The sequence below is a fragment of the Clytia hemisphaerica genome, unplaced genomic scaffold (genome assembly GCF_902728285.1).
Source record: "Clytia hemisphaerica strain Z4C2 unplaced genomic scaffold, Clytia hemisphaerica genome assembly, whole genome shotgun sequence".
Classification (NCBI taxonomy): domain Eukaryota; kingdom Metazoa; phylum Cnidaria; class Hydrozoa; order Leptothecata; family Clytiidae; genus Clytia; species Clytia hemisphaerica.
Genome location: NW_027104060.1, coordinates 178,706 through 195,260, shown reverse-complemented (window position 1 = coordinate 195,260; position 16,555 = coordinate 178,706). Strand labels below are relative to the sequence as shown.

The 16,555-nt window shown below is 33.9% G+C and overlaps 1 protein-coding gene and 1 long non-coding RNA gene across 2 annotated transcripts; both read left to right on the top strand.

Annotated features, from left to right (window-relative positions):
• Positions 1–4,269: 4,269 nt before the first annotated feature.
• LOC136812349 (golgin subfamily A member 6-like protein 2) lies at positions 4,270–4,689 on the top strand. The gene has a single exon (XM_067068845.1). The coding sequence runs from the start codon at positions 4,270–4,272 to the stop codon at positions 4,687–4,689; it is 420 nt and encodes a 139-aa protein (XP_066924946.1).
• A 2,621-nt stretch (positions 4,690–7,310) lies between these two features.
• On the top strand, positions 7,311–9,346 carry LOC136812385 (uncharacterized). The gene is made up of 3 exons (XR_010847343.1): positions 7,311–7,757; positions 8,719–8,776; positions 9,283–9,346. It is a non-coding gene; the product is annotated as an uncharacterized lncRNA (long non-coding RNA).
• Positions 9,347–16,555: the final 7,209 nt, after the last annotated feature.

Genomic DNA, 16,555 nt, shown 5'->3' with positions numbered 1-16,555 from the left:
AAAGAGGGAGAGCTTAAAATACAATTTTGTGAACACGCACATAAAACTTTCTACTCATGGTTGTGTTTCGACTCGATACTTTAATTAGGGACACCCTGTATAGCACTTTTTTAAACCAATCATCAAAACAAAAGAACGCGCGCAACGTCTTTCATTGTTCAATTAAACAATATAATGTCCTCTTTCTAAAATTACATTTTAACGACCCAAAAGTTTGCAATGTTTTGACTTTTAAGAGATGAATAAGAATTGAAATAAAGTGTCTGTGTTTTTAATGCAGTAGCGTGAATAATGTTATGCTTTTGCAGAATAAGCAAAGAGCCTCGTGTATGTATAGAGTGGCTTTAAAAGAGCTCCTGAAAAGGAGAAAGTTAGTCAGCATAAGACCACAAAAACCACAGCAAGCATCAACAAGTTTCGATCTTTTTGGTAATCTCTCATTTGCCATTTGGTGATTTATTCACGGGATGACATTATAACGGGAAACCCCTCACGATCCCAAGAAATGGGTTTTCTAATCATTCACGGGTCGAAACCCCTGAAGCCTTAGCATATTTCTCATTACATCGTCTTTAAAACGCTTTAACCAGACAGGGTCGCAAACTCGGGGGGGGGGGCAGTCAGGCAAATTGACCGACGGGTATGTGCGGCGGTTAAGGGTATGTTTTTCAAAATATCAGAAATGCACTGTAAGGGTGGACTTTTGATAAATGCACTGTAAGGGTGGAAATTTCAGCAAATCTGGGAAAAATTGCAAATTTTTGCTCGAAAATGTTGATTTTTTTGCTCTAAAATCTAAGATTTTTTTTTCTGCACTGTAAGGGTGCGATTCTAAAAGCCATTTTTTTCACCGCACATACCGTCAGTTGTTAAACCCACTGCCCCCCCGGGGTCGCAAACCGAATGAAACAAAGCCACGCGGGTAAAAGAAGGCACAAGCATGGTTTGCGCCGACAGAGAAATATTTCAGGAAATCTCATTTGGCTAAAAACGCTCTCTTTTTCAAAAAACTAGTCATTTTACTACGCCATCCAGATAAATAGTTCGTTTGATTTAGGCTGAAACTAAACTGGTATTGAAAGCCTGCAAAGAGAGCTCTGCAAGGGGAGGACCACAGGAAGTATTTTATATTGAAAGGCAAATGAGATATGATTCGAGGGCCAACCATGGTTTGGCCCAAGGAGGCAAAATTTGAAATTTAAGGTGCCAGAAATGCTGAAAAACGCATCTAAATCATAGGTTAATGGATTATTCCGTAAAATGAAAAAATTTAACGATTGTTGATTTTTGATGAGTGCTGCATTCGAGACCTCGAGAAATTCTGCAAACTTGGCTTTCTTTACCTGTTACCCACTATTATGATTTTTTTCGTAAAGTGCACCAACGGATTAGAATAGGTGGATTAACTTCTCTCGTTGCTTCCAAGAGAGATCCATTGTCTTCTCATTGTTACAAGAAAAATCTGTAAATGACTCTGCGCACTCCTCGTTTAGTTTTTTCATTGTTTTTATAAGAACAATTTTCCAATTTATACAGTTTCGAAAACGAATTTGTCCTATGATTCGATCAATTTTGATGATTTTGCAAATATTTTAAATCCTGCACTTAAGTTTTAGCATCAACAAACGCTAGACCAGTTTTAATGTAAATTTTTAATCTTTTGTCAATGGCAATCTTCAGATAAGTGAAAATTAACGTATGGTCTATAACTAAGAAACTATCGATGGGTCACGAATGGGTTGCATACTGGTGAAAGAAGACTGTATTTAGAATTAGGAAAATAAATTTCAAATTATTTGGCTAATTTCTGCATTGGATAGAAAGGGCTAAAAAAGTGCATTTTCTTATTTAAAATGTACCACGTGATACGTAATGACCAATGAAAATGTTGAAAGTAATGATTTTTTACAACTTTTTTACAACTTATCAAGTTTTAATTGCTAGCAAACTCGTAAAAAAGTTTGATAACCTAACGAGGAGTGTTTTCTATGAGTTCTTAATCCACCTATTCTAATCCGTTGAGTGCACATTTCCCGTAAAGAAGTGGTTAAGAAACACCAGTATGCACACAATTTTAAAAAGAGGATGAGACAGGGTAGCTACCAAAAATAGCTATATTATAGCTACAATTTTACTCGTCATAGCTACAATTCTTGTATAGATAAGATATTCAATAGCTGAAATGCAGATTCAAAAACTTTATGAGATCCTTTGAAATATGCAGATTCACCGCCAGTATTTCTCGAATCACCGAAATACCGACCCAAAAAATCAATTTTACCGTCACCGCAAGGCATGTCCAACACCGAAATACCGACACTTTTTACTTAAAACACCGAAACACCGACGCAAAAAAGGGTCAATACCGACACACCGACAAACCCGTACGCCCCCCCTATACCGGGTGCGCCACAAAAAAGTTTCTCTCTTTGAAACTGATTTTCTCGAAATCTAAAAACTTTTAAAGAACCATTTCTATTCCATTTGAAAGAAGAATAATAAACTTAAATTTTGATGGGCCATTTATTAAATTCGGTTCATTAGATCAAAAGTTATGCTCAATTGAATTCTTTCTGAAAGAGCTCGAAAACGTTAAAAATCGACCTATCAAATTTTTATTTTAAAATTGGTAGTTGTAGTAGGTTTTACATCATTAGCAGCATTTTACAATAATTAAACACATAAATTTTGAAAATGATGGGTCGAAAGGATTTAAGATATTCATCAAAATCATTTTAATTTACTTTTACCAAGATTTTCGTCAGATTTTTGGTTCCAGACTGGATAAACTCTATGTAAGCCTGGATATACCTCGAAACCCATTATTTGATGTATTTTTATGAATTTTACTAGAATTTTTGGCTTTTTTCGACGGAGTTCTTTCTTTTATTGAAATTCAACCTTTCTTTATACAACAAAAGGTCATTTAGGCAGCTAATTATCCTTTTTAATGACTGAAACGAAAATACTGATGCAACATGTAATTTTGCTTCTGTCTAATTTGATAGGTCGATTTTTAACGTTATTGAGCACTTTCAGAAAGTAACTTTTTTATTCAATTGAGCAAAACATTCAATCTAATGAACCGAATTTAATAAATGACCCATCAAAATTTAAGTTTATCTTTCTTCTTTCCAATGGAATAGGAATGGTTCTTTAAACATTTTAGATTTCGAGAAAATTAGTTTTAAAGAGAGAAACTTTTTTGTGGCGCACCCGGTATAATGATGATTGTAAACTAAATTAACTTTCATATGACACCAAAATTGACATCAAAATAACAAATCAAAGGTAATAATAATAAAAGTTTACGTTCTCTGAATAGATAACTTTTTTTAATTTGTAAGATAAATTTTGTGCAGTTAAGTCCTTTTGCATTGTTTTATTATTGTTTCTGAGTTTCCACTATGAATGTAGATAATGTTTTCATAGTGTTGTAGTGTTATAGCTACAAATCTTTGTAACATGCTGATAGTGTGTTTGTTTCAGAGATGATTATACTTAATTTTGAAGTGTTATTTTTTAAAAGAGTTTCCGCTATGAATGTTGATAATGTTTTCATAGTGTTGTAGTGTTATATAATTTTTGAAACATGTTGAAAGTGTTTGTTTCAAAGATGATTATTCTATCTTTTTTTTTTTTTTTGATAAAGGGTTAATTAAACTTTGTTTTACTTTTTTTGTCGTTTAATCAGTTTTTAAGATGCCTATAATAAAGCAGCTTTGTACCCTAAACGTTAAGATATGTTGAACGTTTGTGTTTAGGGTGGGGTACAAAGTCCTATGGCTTATCCTTCACGTGGTGTACCCTGTTACACATCTTTAAAGCATATGTAATATGCCTTAAAAATGCTAGCTGAAAGTCAAGGCTTAGAAGAACCTTAAAGGAATAAATTTTAGCTGAAAAGATTTCGAAAAATTTGGTGTATTTTGCCTGTCCAAGTTTGAAATAATCAATGCTTTCTTCATCTAAAGTTATTTTTCATTTTTAACCGAAATATGTTTACGCCAAAATTTGTTCCTTTAAGGAGTTTAAGTTATTTTGTCCAACTTTAATAGGAAAAATCTATGTAGATGTATTTATGTATTTATCTCTTCAATACCCCAAAAAAAGGCATTTCAACTACATTCTTTCTAATTCTATAATTTTTGTCCAAAATTTTCCCCAATGTCAAAATCACACTTTATTTTTGGGATTACAGTACCATTAATTAATATATATCTTTTCTTTACAGACAAAAAAATAAAAACAAATTAAAATTAAAAAATCATGTCACAGACTAGCGATGACTTTTTAATGGAAGAAATTACAGAGGAAGAGAAGAGGATAAGGAAAATGAAAGCAACAATTGAGGAAGATCAAGAACAACTGAGAAGTGAGAAAGTATGGCTGATCGAAGAGAAAGAAAAGGTTGAGAGGAAACAATTAAAGAATCAAAAGGAAAGGCAGGAATTAGAAATATTGAGGAAAGAGTTGGAGGAGGAAAGTGAATTATTTATAGTGGAGAAGCAAAGACTAGAAGTGGAAAGAAAGTTATTTGATGATGAGAGGCTTGCCAATAAAAAAGACCTTCCAAGAAAGGCGTACCACCGCTATCGTAACATACACGGCGGGCCACGGTCAACAAAATCTTTTAAACATTGGGTGGAGAAAGGTGGGCAGGATTCAGCTGGATTTTTGTCGTATTAGTCTTGCACATTTTAGTTTTTACCTTTCTGACTAAGCCTAAAATTCTCACAAAACCATTATAGCAAGAAGGACAAGATAGTTGCTTGAATATACTTTTGTTACTCCAGCAAGGTTCAATTTGCAAGTTTAAGTCTTTAATTATACCCTATAATGTATCTTTCATTCAGAAAAATGTTTCCAGGATTTGAGTTCCCGTTGAGAATTTACAAAATGAAGTATTCAGATCATTCCCTTAAAAAAGGAAAGGTTTCTACTGTTGACAATTTCGTTTAGACTTTGCAGTTAGGTATTTTACCAGATAAAGATTAAACATCATTGCCATATGCATAAATTAATCCCTGAAGATCGCTTATTTAACCTACCTTTGCCCAGCCTATTTATTCATAAGAGTTAGCATTTTATAGTTGCCTGTGCATGATACTCAGAGGTGTATAGATATTTATATTATTTAGTTGCCTGTGCATGGTTCACACAGGGTTAGATATTTCTATTATTTAGATTATTATTTAGTCACCTGTGCATGGTTCACACAGGGTTTGATTTTTCTATTATTTAGATTATTATTTAGTCACCTGTGCATGGTTCACACATGGTTATAGATGACAAGTAGTGAATTAATAAAACATTCAGTCATAACTTTGAAACAATATTGCTTAATTCTACTTATAGTCTTTCAGGGCAAGATAGAAACCTTTATTATTACCTTGATATTCTTTCCAAAATCAAACATAAACTTTAGTATATAGATACATTTCAAGGTTTATTTAATATGCCAATCTTTCAATGTCCCATTCAAATCATTGGAATCGTTAGGAAAAGGTTCTTCGATATTATTTGCAAAAATATACCAATTGTTATCAATTTAAGATTAATATGATTCATCTTTTTGTCATTTTCAGTAAGATACTAATTTAATGAATGCCGAGTATTGTATTGGTATATGGTATGTTTGTATTGTTTCCGCTGTACATAAAAGGTAAGTAAACATTTTTCTATATAAAAACAGTGTCCTTTTTGTAACTTATTTTAAATACGTACATTCATTCCATTTATGTTTTACCTTTTCATTCATTATAGAAAACATGGCATGTGACATGAGCGTAACAGATTGAATATAATACGGCGAAATGTAAGAATAACTTTTATTCTTCATACCTTATTATCCAATTTTATATTTTGTGCTCTTCACCAACCTGTCAATAATAATTACAATCCAAAGGGCTTATGATGCGTTCAGCTTATCTACTCCTCGGCGTGTGAGACGCCGGGTTACGGCTTATATATGGGTTGGCATTTTCCGGTGTATTTAACCTTTAAGGTAGGCTTTTGGTCGCCTTATTCTGCCGAAATTGGCCGTTGCGTTGCGTATTATATGCTATATTTTATGCTGATGTCAGCAAAGTTTTAGTGAAAAAGACTTAAGAATATATTTTCCAAACTTCCCAAAGTGCATTGTAAGGGTCGAAATCAGCGAAGATGGGAAAGATTTTGAATGGGAAAAATTTGATTTTTCGCGCTTAAATTTGCTCAAATTTTGCAAAATGTTCTCTGCCCTGTAAGGGTCTGATTTTAAAGGCCCATTTTTGGGCCACACCTATGGTCGTTATTGAATCGCGAGTGCACCCCCCCCCCTTACTTGAAAGCTTACCGATCATCAGTGTTTTTTGTTGTAATAGGCAAAAGAACGAATAGAAAACATACCATCAGAGCCAAAGGTAATTCATTGTGATTTATTAATTGTCTCTCCTGCGGCTTCAAAATTTAAACAGTCTTTTCACCATTGCTTCCTGTTCTGAGCGTTGACCATTCTTTTTTACCTAAATTACATAAACTTTTTTCAGGGCATAAAAACCATTTATTGTAGTGCGATCGAAAACGTGTTCATGACGGTACCATAGTCTAAACATTTAAAATTTTCACTCCATCGTCTCGTTACTCAACCTCTATTTCTTTACAGATGGTGTTAAGCTGCACGACGGTTCCTCAGCCGATTCCTCTTCTGAGTCAAGTGATAAAGGTAAAAATTTATCTAAATTTCCTTACGAGTACTAAGTTTGCGGGAACTAAATTTTACGGGTTTTTTTCGGATTTAGCTACAAACTACAAAATTCAGTTCCCACAAAATTTTACAAATGCTAAAAAACTTCGTTACTTAGATGATCTAAAATTTACAGGCTGCCATTTTTAAAATCCACATTTCTAAGTTCCTCAAAAATAATCTCCAATCAGCGGACCGCAAAAATCATTCCCACAAAAAATTGTCTAATAATAATCGTCTAAAAGTTTGTTGAATTGAATTTGAATTAGACTAAGACATTCTCAACTGAAAACTAAATTTTTCGTACAAAAGCACAATCAAGTATTGGCATTCTCAAATTTCAAATTCTTAAAAAAAAAAGGATAATCTATGCGTTTATCATGCTCAGCTAAAACCGGCAATGTCTGAATTTCTTGGTAAAACCAACAAGGTTTAACATGAAAATCTAGTAGGCAAAAAGGATGTTCAGTTATTTGAAATAAATTCATATCCCCTTTGGAGCTTTGAATAACCGGGAATCTACTGTAAGAAAATTTAATGATTACAAACTTCTCTTTTACCGTGTAGATCAAGAGCCGCAGCCTGATGAGGTTTCTTATCCTTTATCATTAAGGATGACACTATCTTAGATTTCATCAAAGGGAACAAACTCTTAAAAAGCCAATCTGAAAGATATCAAGTTTTCAGAACTCTTCCCTCGTTTAAAGTGTTCAAGAAATTAGCTGAACACGAAGCTCACATCATCGGAATAGGTGATCTAATCCTTACATACTCGAGTCATATTGTTCACCGAAAACTGGTTATCCCTATCAAAAGTGATCCAGACGACCTCACAAGTTTGACAGGAATGGAGAGACTTCCTATCCCCTTTAAGAGAAGTTCTTACTTTGATACCGTCGAGAATTCGATTGTGCCTGAATTGTACACTTACTTTGTTATGAAAAAACACAACCTCTCCTACAAGGACGCAACAGAATTTATGTATGGCAAATTTCAGTCAACGGTGTTTCATGTCTTGCGAGTCGAAAATGTAAGTATTTTGCAATTTCAAGCCCAGAAAAGGTGTTAATCTGAAAATCGTGAAGCTCCCCTCCCCCAAATCATCTGATTACTTTCTAATTAAGGGCTCTGACCATAGTGAATTTTTCATAATTGCCGTGTTTAAAATGTGTTTTCTGACTGATGTAACCAACAAAACTATGGCATGTTATACATTTTCTGTTAGACAAACTATTCCTAAATCTGAAAATTCAAAAATTGCAATGAAAAAATTTGATGAAGAAGAAAATGAAGACTTTTGCGAGGAAGAGTATTTCAACTTTGAAGAGCTTAGTTTCGGCGAAGAAAAAACATTTTGAAAAGATTTTCGCAGTAGATGATGTATCTTTTACCGAAAGATAAAAATTTTTGCGGAAAATTTTTGTAAATGCTTCTTTGTCTCGAAATCTTCAAAATAGTGGTTTTTCATCAATTTTTCATCTGGATTTTGCTTAAAAAAACAGTCATAACTTTTGACACATCTTTTTAGAAAAATTTCCGCAAAATTTAAAATAGTTCAATTCTTTGCGGACAGTGTAAAGAAATTTTGAAACAAAAAAGTTAATTACCCATTAAAACTAAGCACTTTTTGTAAAAGAGGATGATGCAACATACTATTAACATCTTTTTAAAGTTCATAACGTCATTTTTGCAATTAAATTCTTCATTACTCTTAAGGGATTCGATTAAAAAGCAATTTATAAAGGCAATTCTTTGTTAAAAGTGTTAAGGAACCTGAAATATAACTTTTATGTTCAAATACCAAAATCAATTTTTGGACTATGGTCAGAGCCCTTAAAGTTAGGGAATATCGCACGTTTATTGTTCGAGAAAGCAAATTGTTCAAGCTTATTTCATTAAGCGATAATAACATTTCTCTAAGTAAATTTGGTAGCAAGTATCTACAGAATGTCGAAGTGATCGTGAATTCAAATGTTGTTTCTCTATTTCAGGAAGAACTCTATTCGCCGAAACCAAATCAGCAAGTAAATGACAGCATCACAATTCAGTGTAAGTCATGATAATTCCACGCTAAATGCTAGTCAAATACTGATTTTCATTTTGATCAAAGTAGATGGAAATACGTTGTAATACTCAGTAGACCGAGATTTTGGTCAAGAAATTTAGAAAAGCCAAAACTTTGCTATAAAGAACTGTCTTTTTCAGATTATTAACCGTTTTTGGAACCTCTTTTTGTCAACAAATCAACCACAAAATCTAGCCCTGTTTCACGTTCTACTGTCCTCTAGTAAAATGTTTCAAGTCTTACCACTGGATACCTTTCCATCAGTTGGTCGGTTTGAGCTTTTTTTAAAATTTGCGGTATAGTCGATTAAAAAAAAACTTGTCCGGTGGGTTGCCCTGTGTCACAAATATTGATCTGTTACTCCCACTCCCACCCAAGCATAATTATCAATGGAATATTTTTACCCAAACATGCTACTAAATAGGTACTATAACAAAAACTTCCTCTAGGGTTGTAGTTTATTATTTTTGCTCTGGTTATCTTTTTTTAGCTACCGACGGAGATCTTTTCAGCCAAAATACCGACGGTATCGTTATCAAAACTGACAGTAAAATAAACCCAATAAAAATGGTAAATTGGTCTTTTTTATGTTGATTGCTACATTTTAACACTATGAGATATTGTTTATTTCCGGTTTTTTATTAATTTCATGGCCTTATTTGATATTTTCGCTTGCATATTTTTATAATAAAATTTTCCATATTTTTAAATCAAGTTTTAAAATCCTGTTAGTTGAGCGGAGCAAAGATAAGAGTTATAAAAATAAATGTACAGGAAGCGATAACGGTATGCACCAATCTCCTTTATTCAGGAGATTACCCTAAACCACCTGTTAGCAAAGAAACTTTCACTGAACTTTTGGAGGTGTGTACATCAAACGTTTTGATTTTGACTTGTAATGGCTACTATCGTCAAACAGATGGCTTAGCCATGGGAAGTCCTCCGGCACCCTTATAAGCTAACGGTTGGCTAAATCAATACGAAGAGCGACTAAAAGGTGATGCAAATATCTATGATAGGTATATGGACGATATTCTTAGAGACATTCATGTTGATGACATTGTATCTGAATTGAAGGAAGTCAACGAGTTGCAGGCTCCTAACTTGAAGTTCACGATAGAAAGAGAGAAGGATGGCAAAATACCGTTTTTAGATATGCTCCTCATTCGCGAAGGATCGACGATATCTTCAACTTGGTACACTAAGCCCACTGACACTGGCCTTATGATGAATTGCCATGCTTTGTCACCCCTTAGGTAAAAACGATCAGCGGTTACGAGTATGATACACAGAATTTTTCGATCTTGTAGTACACTAGAACTCCTTGATGAAAGTCTTGTAAAAGCTCGTAGAATCTTGAAAATAATCAATACCCATCAAAGTTCTATGAGCCAATAATTCGAGAAACGCTTGAAAAGTTACGTAATCCATCACAAGAAAACGCTAATGCCGAAGAAGAGGTTGAGAATAACATAATTGAAGATACCAAAATCTTCATTGAATATCGGGGAAGAGAGTCCGACGTCTTTTATCGTTCATTGAGAAATGCAGGTGCACCTGTAAAAGTAGTGTTTAGACTCCGTAAAATCAAAACCATTTTGCCATCGTTGAAAACCGAAATCGAGAAATGTTACAAAAGCGGTGTAGTTTACCAAATTCTATGTCCATGTTGTAAAGCATGCTATGTCGGGCAAACAAACCGACACACTCTGCAGCGCACTAAAGAACACCAACGATCAAGCAGTCCAGTCGGCCGACACCTACAAGCATGCAATACAACAATAACAATGGGTGACGTCACATTACTAGCTCAAACTAACAAATCTTAAGACTATCTAATGACATTGGAAGCTTTGTTCATTAATGAATTAAAACCAACTTTAAATAAAAAAGATGAATACAAAAGTAGGGCCTTGACAATCAAAGTTTAATTATCTTATTCCCTAGTGAATACACTACGGAATTCTGATAGTTAAACTTTGATAGTTTAACATTTTTCAAACGTAATTTTGTAGAGAGGAGCTTGTATGTGTTTTGATATGAGTTTGTATGAAATGTTTTGAGTGTAGATATGGATTTTAACTGTTTTTAATGTTTTTATATATTATTTCTTTTAGACCTGAAGATGGACATTATGTCCGAAATATATAGTCAAAAATAAAATAATATTAATTGTTGGCTCAACTTTACTTCATTATAAAAATAAACTGACTGTTTTTATAGAAAACTTTCAGTTCCATTAAAATTGACCTTTCAGCCGAACTTTCGTTCGTGGGAAGATTCGAATCTCAGGATTGGGAATAACTACAAACTTATTTTTTTCTTTAAAAGTTCACCACTATGCATGAGTACTGTCCATTTTGTAAATGGATCTCATCGTGTTCGATCCCAGTTGGCCATTGAATTTTAAATATTTTTTGGACATTCTCGGCATTTCAAATTTGCGGTCTTTGCTGTTCGAATCTCAGGATTGGGAATAGCTACAAACTGAATTTTTTCTATAAAAGTTCACCATTATGCATAAGTACTGTCCATTTTATAAATGGACCTCATAGTATTCGATCCCAGTTGGCCAGTGCACTTTAATTATTTTTTGGACAAATTCGGCATTTCAAATTTGCGGTCTTTGCCTGTTAGAATCTCAGGATTGGGAATAGCTACAAACCTAATTTTTTCTTTAAAGGTTCACCAGTGTGTATGAGTACTGCCCATTCTATAAATGAATCTCATAGTATTCGATCCCAGTTGACCAGTGCACTTTAAATATTTTTTGGTCAAATTTGGTATTTCAAATTTGCGGTCTATGCTGTTCGAATCTCAGGATTGGGAATAGCTACAAACTTAATTTTTTCTTTAAAAGTTCACCATTATGCATAGTACTGTCCATTCTATAAACGGATCTCATAGTATCCGATCCCAGTTGGCCAGTGCACTTTAAATATTTTTTGGTCAAATTCGTCATTTCAAATTTGCAGTCGTTGCCGGTTCGAATCTCAGGATTGGGAATAGCTACAAACTTAATTTTTTCTTGAAAAGTTCACCATTACGCATAGTAGTGTCCATTCTATAAATGGATCTCAAAGTATTCGATGGCAGTTAGCCAGTGCACTTTAAAAATTTTTTGGTCTAATTCGCCATTTCAAATTTGCGGTCTTTGCCGGTTCGAATCTCAGGATTGGGAATAGCTACAAACTTAATTTTATCTTTAAAAGTTCACCATTATGCATAAGTACTGTCCATTTTATAAATGGATCTCATAGTGTTCGATCCCAGTTGGCCAGTGCATTTTAAATATTTTTTGGACAACTTCGGCATTATAAATTTGCGGTCTTTGTCGGTTCGAATCTCAGGATTGGGAATAGCTACAAATTTAATTTTTTCTTTAAAAGTTTACCATTATGAATAAAGTACTGTCCATACTATAAACGGACCTCATAGTATTCGATCCCAGTTGGCCAGTGCACTTTAAATACTTTTTGGACAAATTTGGCATTTCAAATTCGCGGTCTTTGCCGGTTAGAATCTCAGGATTGGGAATAGCTACAAACCTTTGACCAGTGCACTTTAAACAATTTTGGTCAATTTTGGTATTTCAAATTTGCGGTTTTTGCCGTTCGAATCTCAGGATTGGGAATAGCTACAAACTTAATTTTTTCTTTAAAAGTTCACCATTATGCATGAGTACTGTTCATTCTATAAACGGATCTCATAGTATTTGATCCCTGTTGGCCAGTGCACTTTAAAAAATCACTTTCGATTTGAATCTGTTCGAAATCTTTAAAAAATCTTTAAATATTTTTTGGTCAAATTCGGCATTTCAAATTTGCGGTCGTTGCCGGTTCGAATCTCAGGATTGGGAATAGCTAAAAACTTAATTTTTTTTTAAAGTTCACTATTATGCATGAGTACTGTCCATTCTATAAATGGATCTCTTAGTATTCGATCCCAGTTGGCCAGTGCACTTTAAAAAATCACTTTCGATTTGAATCTGTTGAATCTGTCGAATCTGTCGAAAATGGAGATGACGCTAGATTCATTTTGGTCTTTCCTATCACAGGTTTTTCTTAGAAATTTGTATTTGATATAAGATGCTTAATATGCTTTAATTCTTTGATCCAAATTGGATTGCCAGTTCGAAATCTTTTATTCATGTTTTAGATTTTATGAAATCATAATATTATAAGAGCTAGAGTATAAAAGCTTCCTTATCTTTATAAAGATCTATCTATATAACTAAGATGAAGCAAGGAATTACCTCTTCAGAAAGGCAACATTGGAAGTGAACACCTTTCTACCTACGAACAAGGTGAAGAAAATGTCGGATATGAAAGATGGAATCTTGTATTGTACAGGACGAATTTTTCCAACAGATAACGTCACGATTCTTGGCAATGCAACAAATGTCATGACGGATCTAGAAGCACTTCACTTTCATGTACCAATCATCGATCGACATTCACTGCTGGCATATGCCATTGTAAACGACATCCATTGGAATCATCCGACAGCCAGCCACACAGGAGTCGAAACCACCTTCAAGTAGCATACATCATTTAAGGAAGATACTTCGTGAAACAGATTCGATCCTTATGCGCAAAATGTCGATTCTTGATGAAACAACAACTTGATGTATCTATGGGGCCCACGTCACTAGACAGTCTCAACATCGCTCCAGCCTCCTATTGCTCCCAAACCGACTTGGCTGGACACAAACAAACAACAGTAAAAATCTGGTTAATCGTTTTCTGTTGCGTAACCACAACTGCCGTGAAGATCAAGCTGATGGGAGATTACACAACAACATCCTTTGTGCAAGCATTCACACGCTTGGCATGTGAAGTTGGCTACCCAAAGAAATTACTTGTTGATGAAGGGAGTCAGCTTCTCAAGGGATGTAAGTCAATGCAACTCAACTTCCAAGACATGAAGGCCAAGATTGAGGCAAAATCATCTATCGAGTTCAGCACCTGTCCAGTTGGTGGACACAACTTTAATGGTCGAGTCGAAAGAAAGATTAGAGAAATTCGAAAATCATTGGAGAAATCGGTCCACCTCGGTCCATGGTGCAATGAGAAACCCTTTTTTTGTTCACCAAACAGGATTCTGCCATCGCTTCAACTTATCAATATGGTCGTATCAAATCAGTAAATCGTGGTCGTGATAATGCCATTCATGACGTTGTGGTTGAATATCAGAATAGTAATGAGAATACAAAGCATTTAACGACAAATGCTGTGAGGACTTTGAGTTTGATATTGGGAGCTGATGAGATTGATTTATCAAAGGAATTGTTCAAATTGAAATGATTTGCAAATTTTGCAATTTAAATCAATCTTCAAATCCTAAATGTGATTTGATGTTTTATGGAAAAATTCAAAAATAAAATAAAAATTATTAAAATCTACCATATTCAAGAAAAATTTATTTATTACAATTAGTATATTTCAAGTATTTTCAATATTCATATAATTTCCATTAGTATTTTTCATATCTGTTGGGGGAGTGTAACGGCTAAGCATTTTCAGTTCAGTGTTTTTCTCATCATTTTTGGCATTCCCTCACATTTTGTTCAGGTTTTCTCTGTGTTTCTCATTTTTCTCGGGTTTTCAGTTTTTCTAATGTTTTCTGCATTTTCAGTGTTTTTCTATTCTCAGTGTTCACCATTTTGGATTCTAATTTGTATTTTATGTTAATTTATTCAAAATATGCATTTTTCCAATTTTTGGTTTTGGTCAGTAATTTATAAATTTTTATCATTTATCAACTTTGACCTATGACCTAGAATTTATCATTCTGTAAATTACACATTTTCTAAAATTTATTTTTTTAGCAAGGACTTTCGTTTTCACATCAGTTCAACGAGAGATTTCATGGAGTGAACATCAAATTTTCCAATCAAAAGTCCAACTTCAAACAAGACTTAGTCATATAACTTATAAACTTTTCTCTCATCAATATGAGTTTAGTTTATTAAATTTTATCACACCACTGTCTGGATTATTCCAGCCTCACACTTCAGGCAAGCTGGTAAGCTTTTTCAGCCATTTTGTTTTTGTCGGCCATTTTGCTTTTTTTCTTTCTTGATGCTTTTGCATCATGAGGCATTAAGATTAGACTAGGACTAGCTTACTTTATTTTCAACTAATACTATTCAATCAATTCATCAATCAATATTCAAATTTATACATTCAAACAGCCTTATACTTTAGTTTTTACTTTAGACTTAAGTTTTTCTTTGTGATCAATATTTAGTGTTTTTTCAATTTCAATTTTCAGGTTGAACATTATCATACATCATACAAACACAAACACCGCTTTATCCAATTTATTCATCCCCACTCCTTGAATCTCTACAGACTTCTTCATTGACAAAAGTGGTATCTTCAAATGTGACAATACCGGCAAATCAGCTTTTTCCAATAACCTCTTGGACTTTTCAGACGCATTACATGGAAGTTGAGCGAGATCGTGTTTCAAAATAATTACCTCCTGGCAAGGTGTGGGTTTAGCAGGTGACACCTTTCCTAAATAAGGGAATAGACAAAATCTTGTATGATTGTGTGTCTTTCAATACACCATTTAACAGTGTATGAAGGCGTATGAACAATTTTCCATTCTTTTGATTTTGGCAACCACGGGAAACTTCACTCTCCCCCGTAAAAAATGGTAGGTAAACATCCAGTTCTGATAAGAAAACCCAGCAGGTAAAGAACTCCTTTTAATCATAACTTCTTTTTCTCTGGATGAATTCTTCTGAAATTCTCAGGAGAGATACCTAAAATTGTCATTAATATCATGTTCAAATATCTAAAACATTCTCTTTAAAGGAAAGAAAAAAAATGGCAATGTTTACATTTCTCTAACCTTCCATAGTACTAAAGTGAGCATTTTTACCTACCGCCTCTACGGTAGAGACCGCCTCTACGGTGGAGATGGCGAGACTGTTAAACGGTGTATTGAATTTCAGCAGTCAGGGGCCAAAGTAGAGATTCTCACCTTACACGGATATGGGGTTTTACGCAGCAAGCTAAGGTCAAATTTCGCTGAATTTCAGTGTGTTTTTTGACAGAAATCACTCTAAATTTCTTTGAGACTGAAACCCGTCTAAGACCAAAGAACTTTGAACACTGAGTAGTATATGACTGAAATGATTTGATAAAATTAGTTATACATGCACATACAATAATTGTCTCACCCCCGCTAGCCAAACATTTGAATTCGCTGAATAGTGCATCAAAATCAAGGTTGGAAATAGTAAGCTTCATCTCCTGACACTTCTTATCGATGAGATCGGAAAACTTGGATATGTCTTTGCTGACCTAAGAAATATGACATATATAGAAATTACTTTCAGGAAAATAGAAGATAACTGCAATCAGTGACATAATACTTTACAAATGATTTATTTGATTTGTTTGGCACAATGAAGGTTTCTAAAAGATAAGCAGGATATCCAAAGATTTCTCCTCTCTTCATATTGATAGCTTTCAATCCATATTGATGCCTCCAGCTTGCAACATATAACCCAGTGCAGTCAACTGATTTCTTTTTTCTTGTGACATTTCTAGCAGCAGTAAATTATTTACTTTCAATTAGGTTGTAATAAACAAGTTTATCATTTTTGAATTCTCTGATCTTTCCTCTTTCAAATGATTTAAAATAGTCTTGTTAAAGTCTACAGAAAGATAAATTCCTGGTAAAAATTGCGAAAACCGTGAAAACCTCTGTATTTTGAGTGTCGATAAAAGCATGTATCTGCTTGC

Coding starts and splice junctions, on each gene's coding strand:
- LOC136812349 (XM_067068845.1), top strand. CDS start 4,270: ATGTCACAGACTAGCGATGACTTTTTAATGGAAGAAATTACAGAGGAA.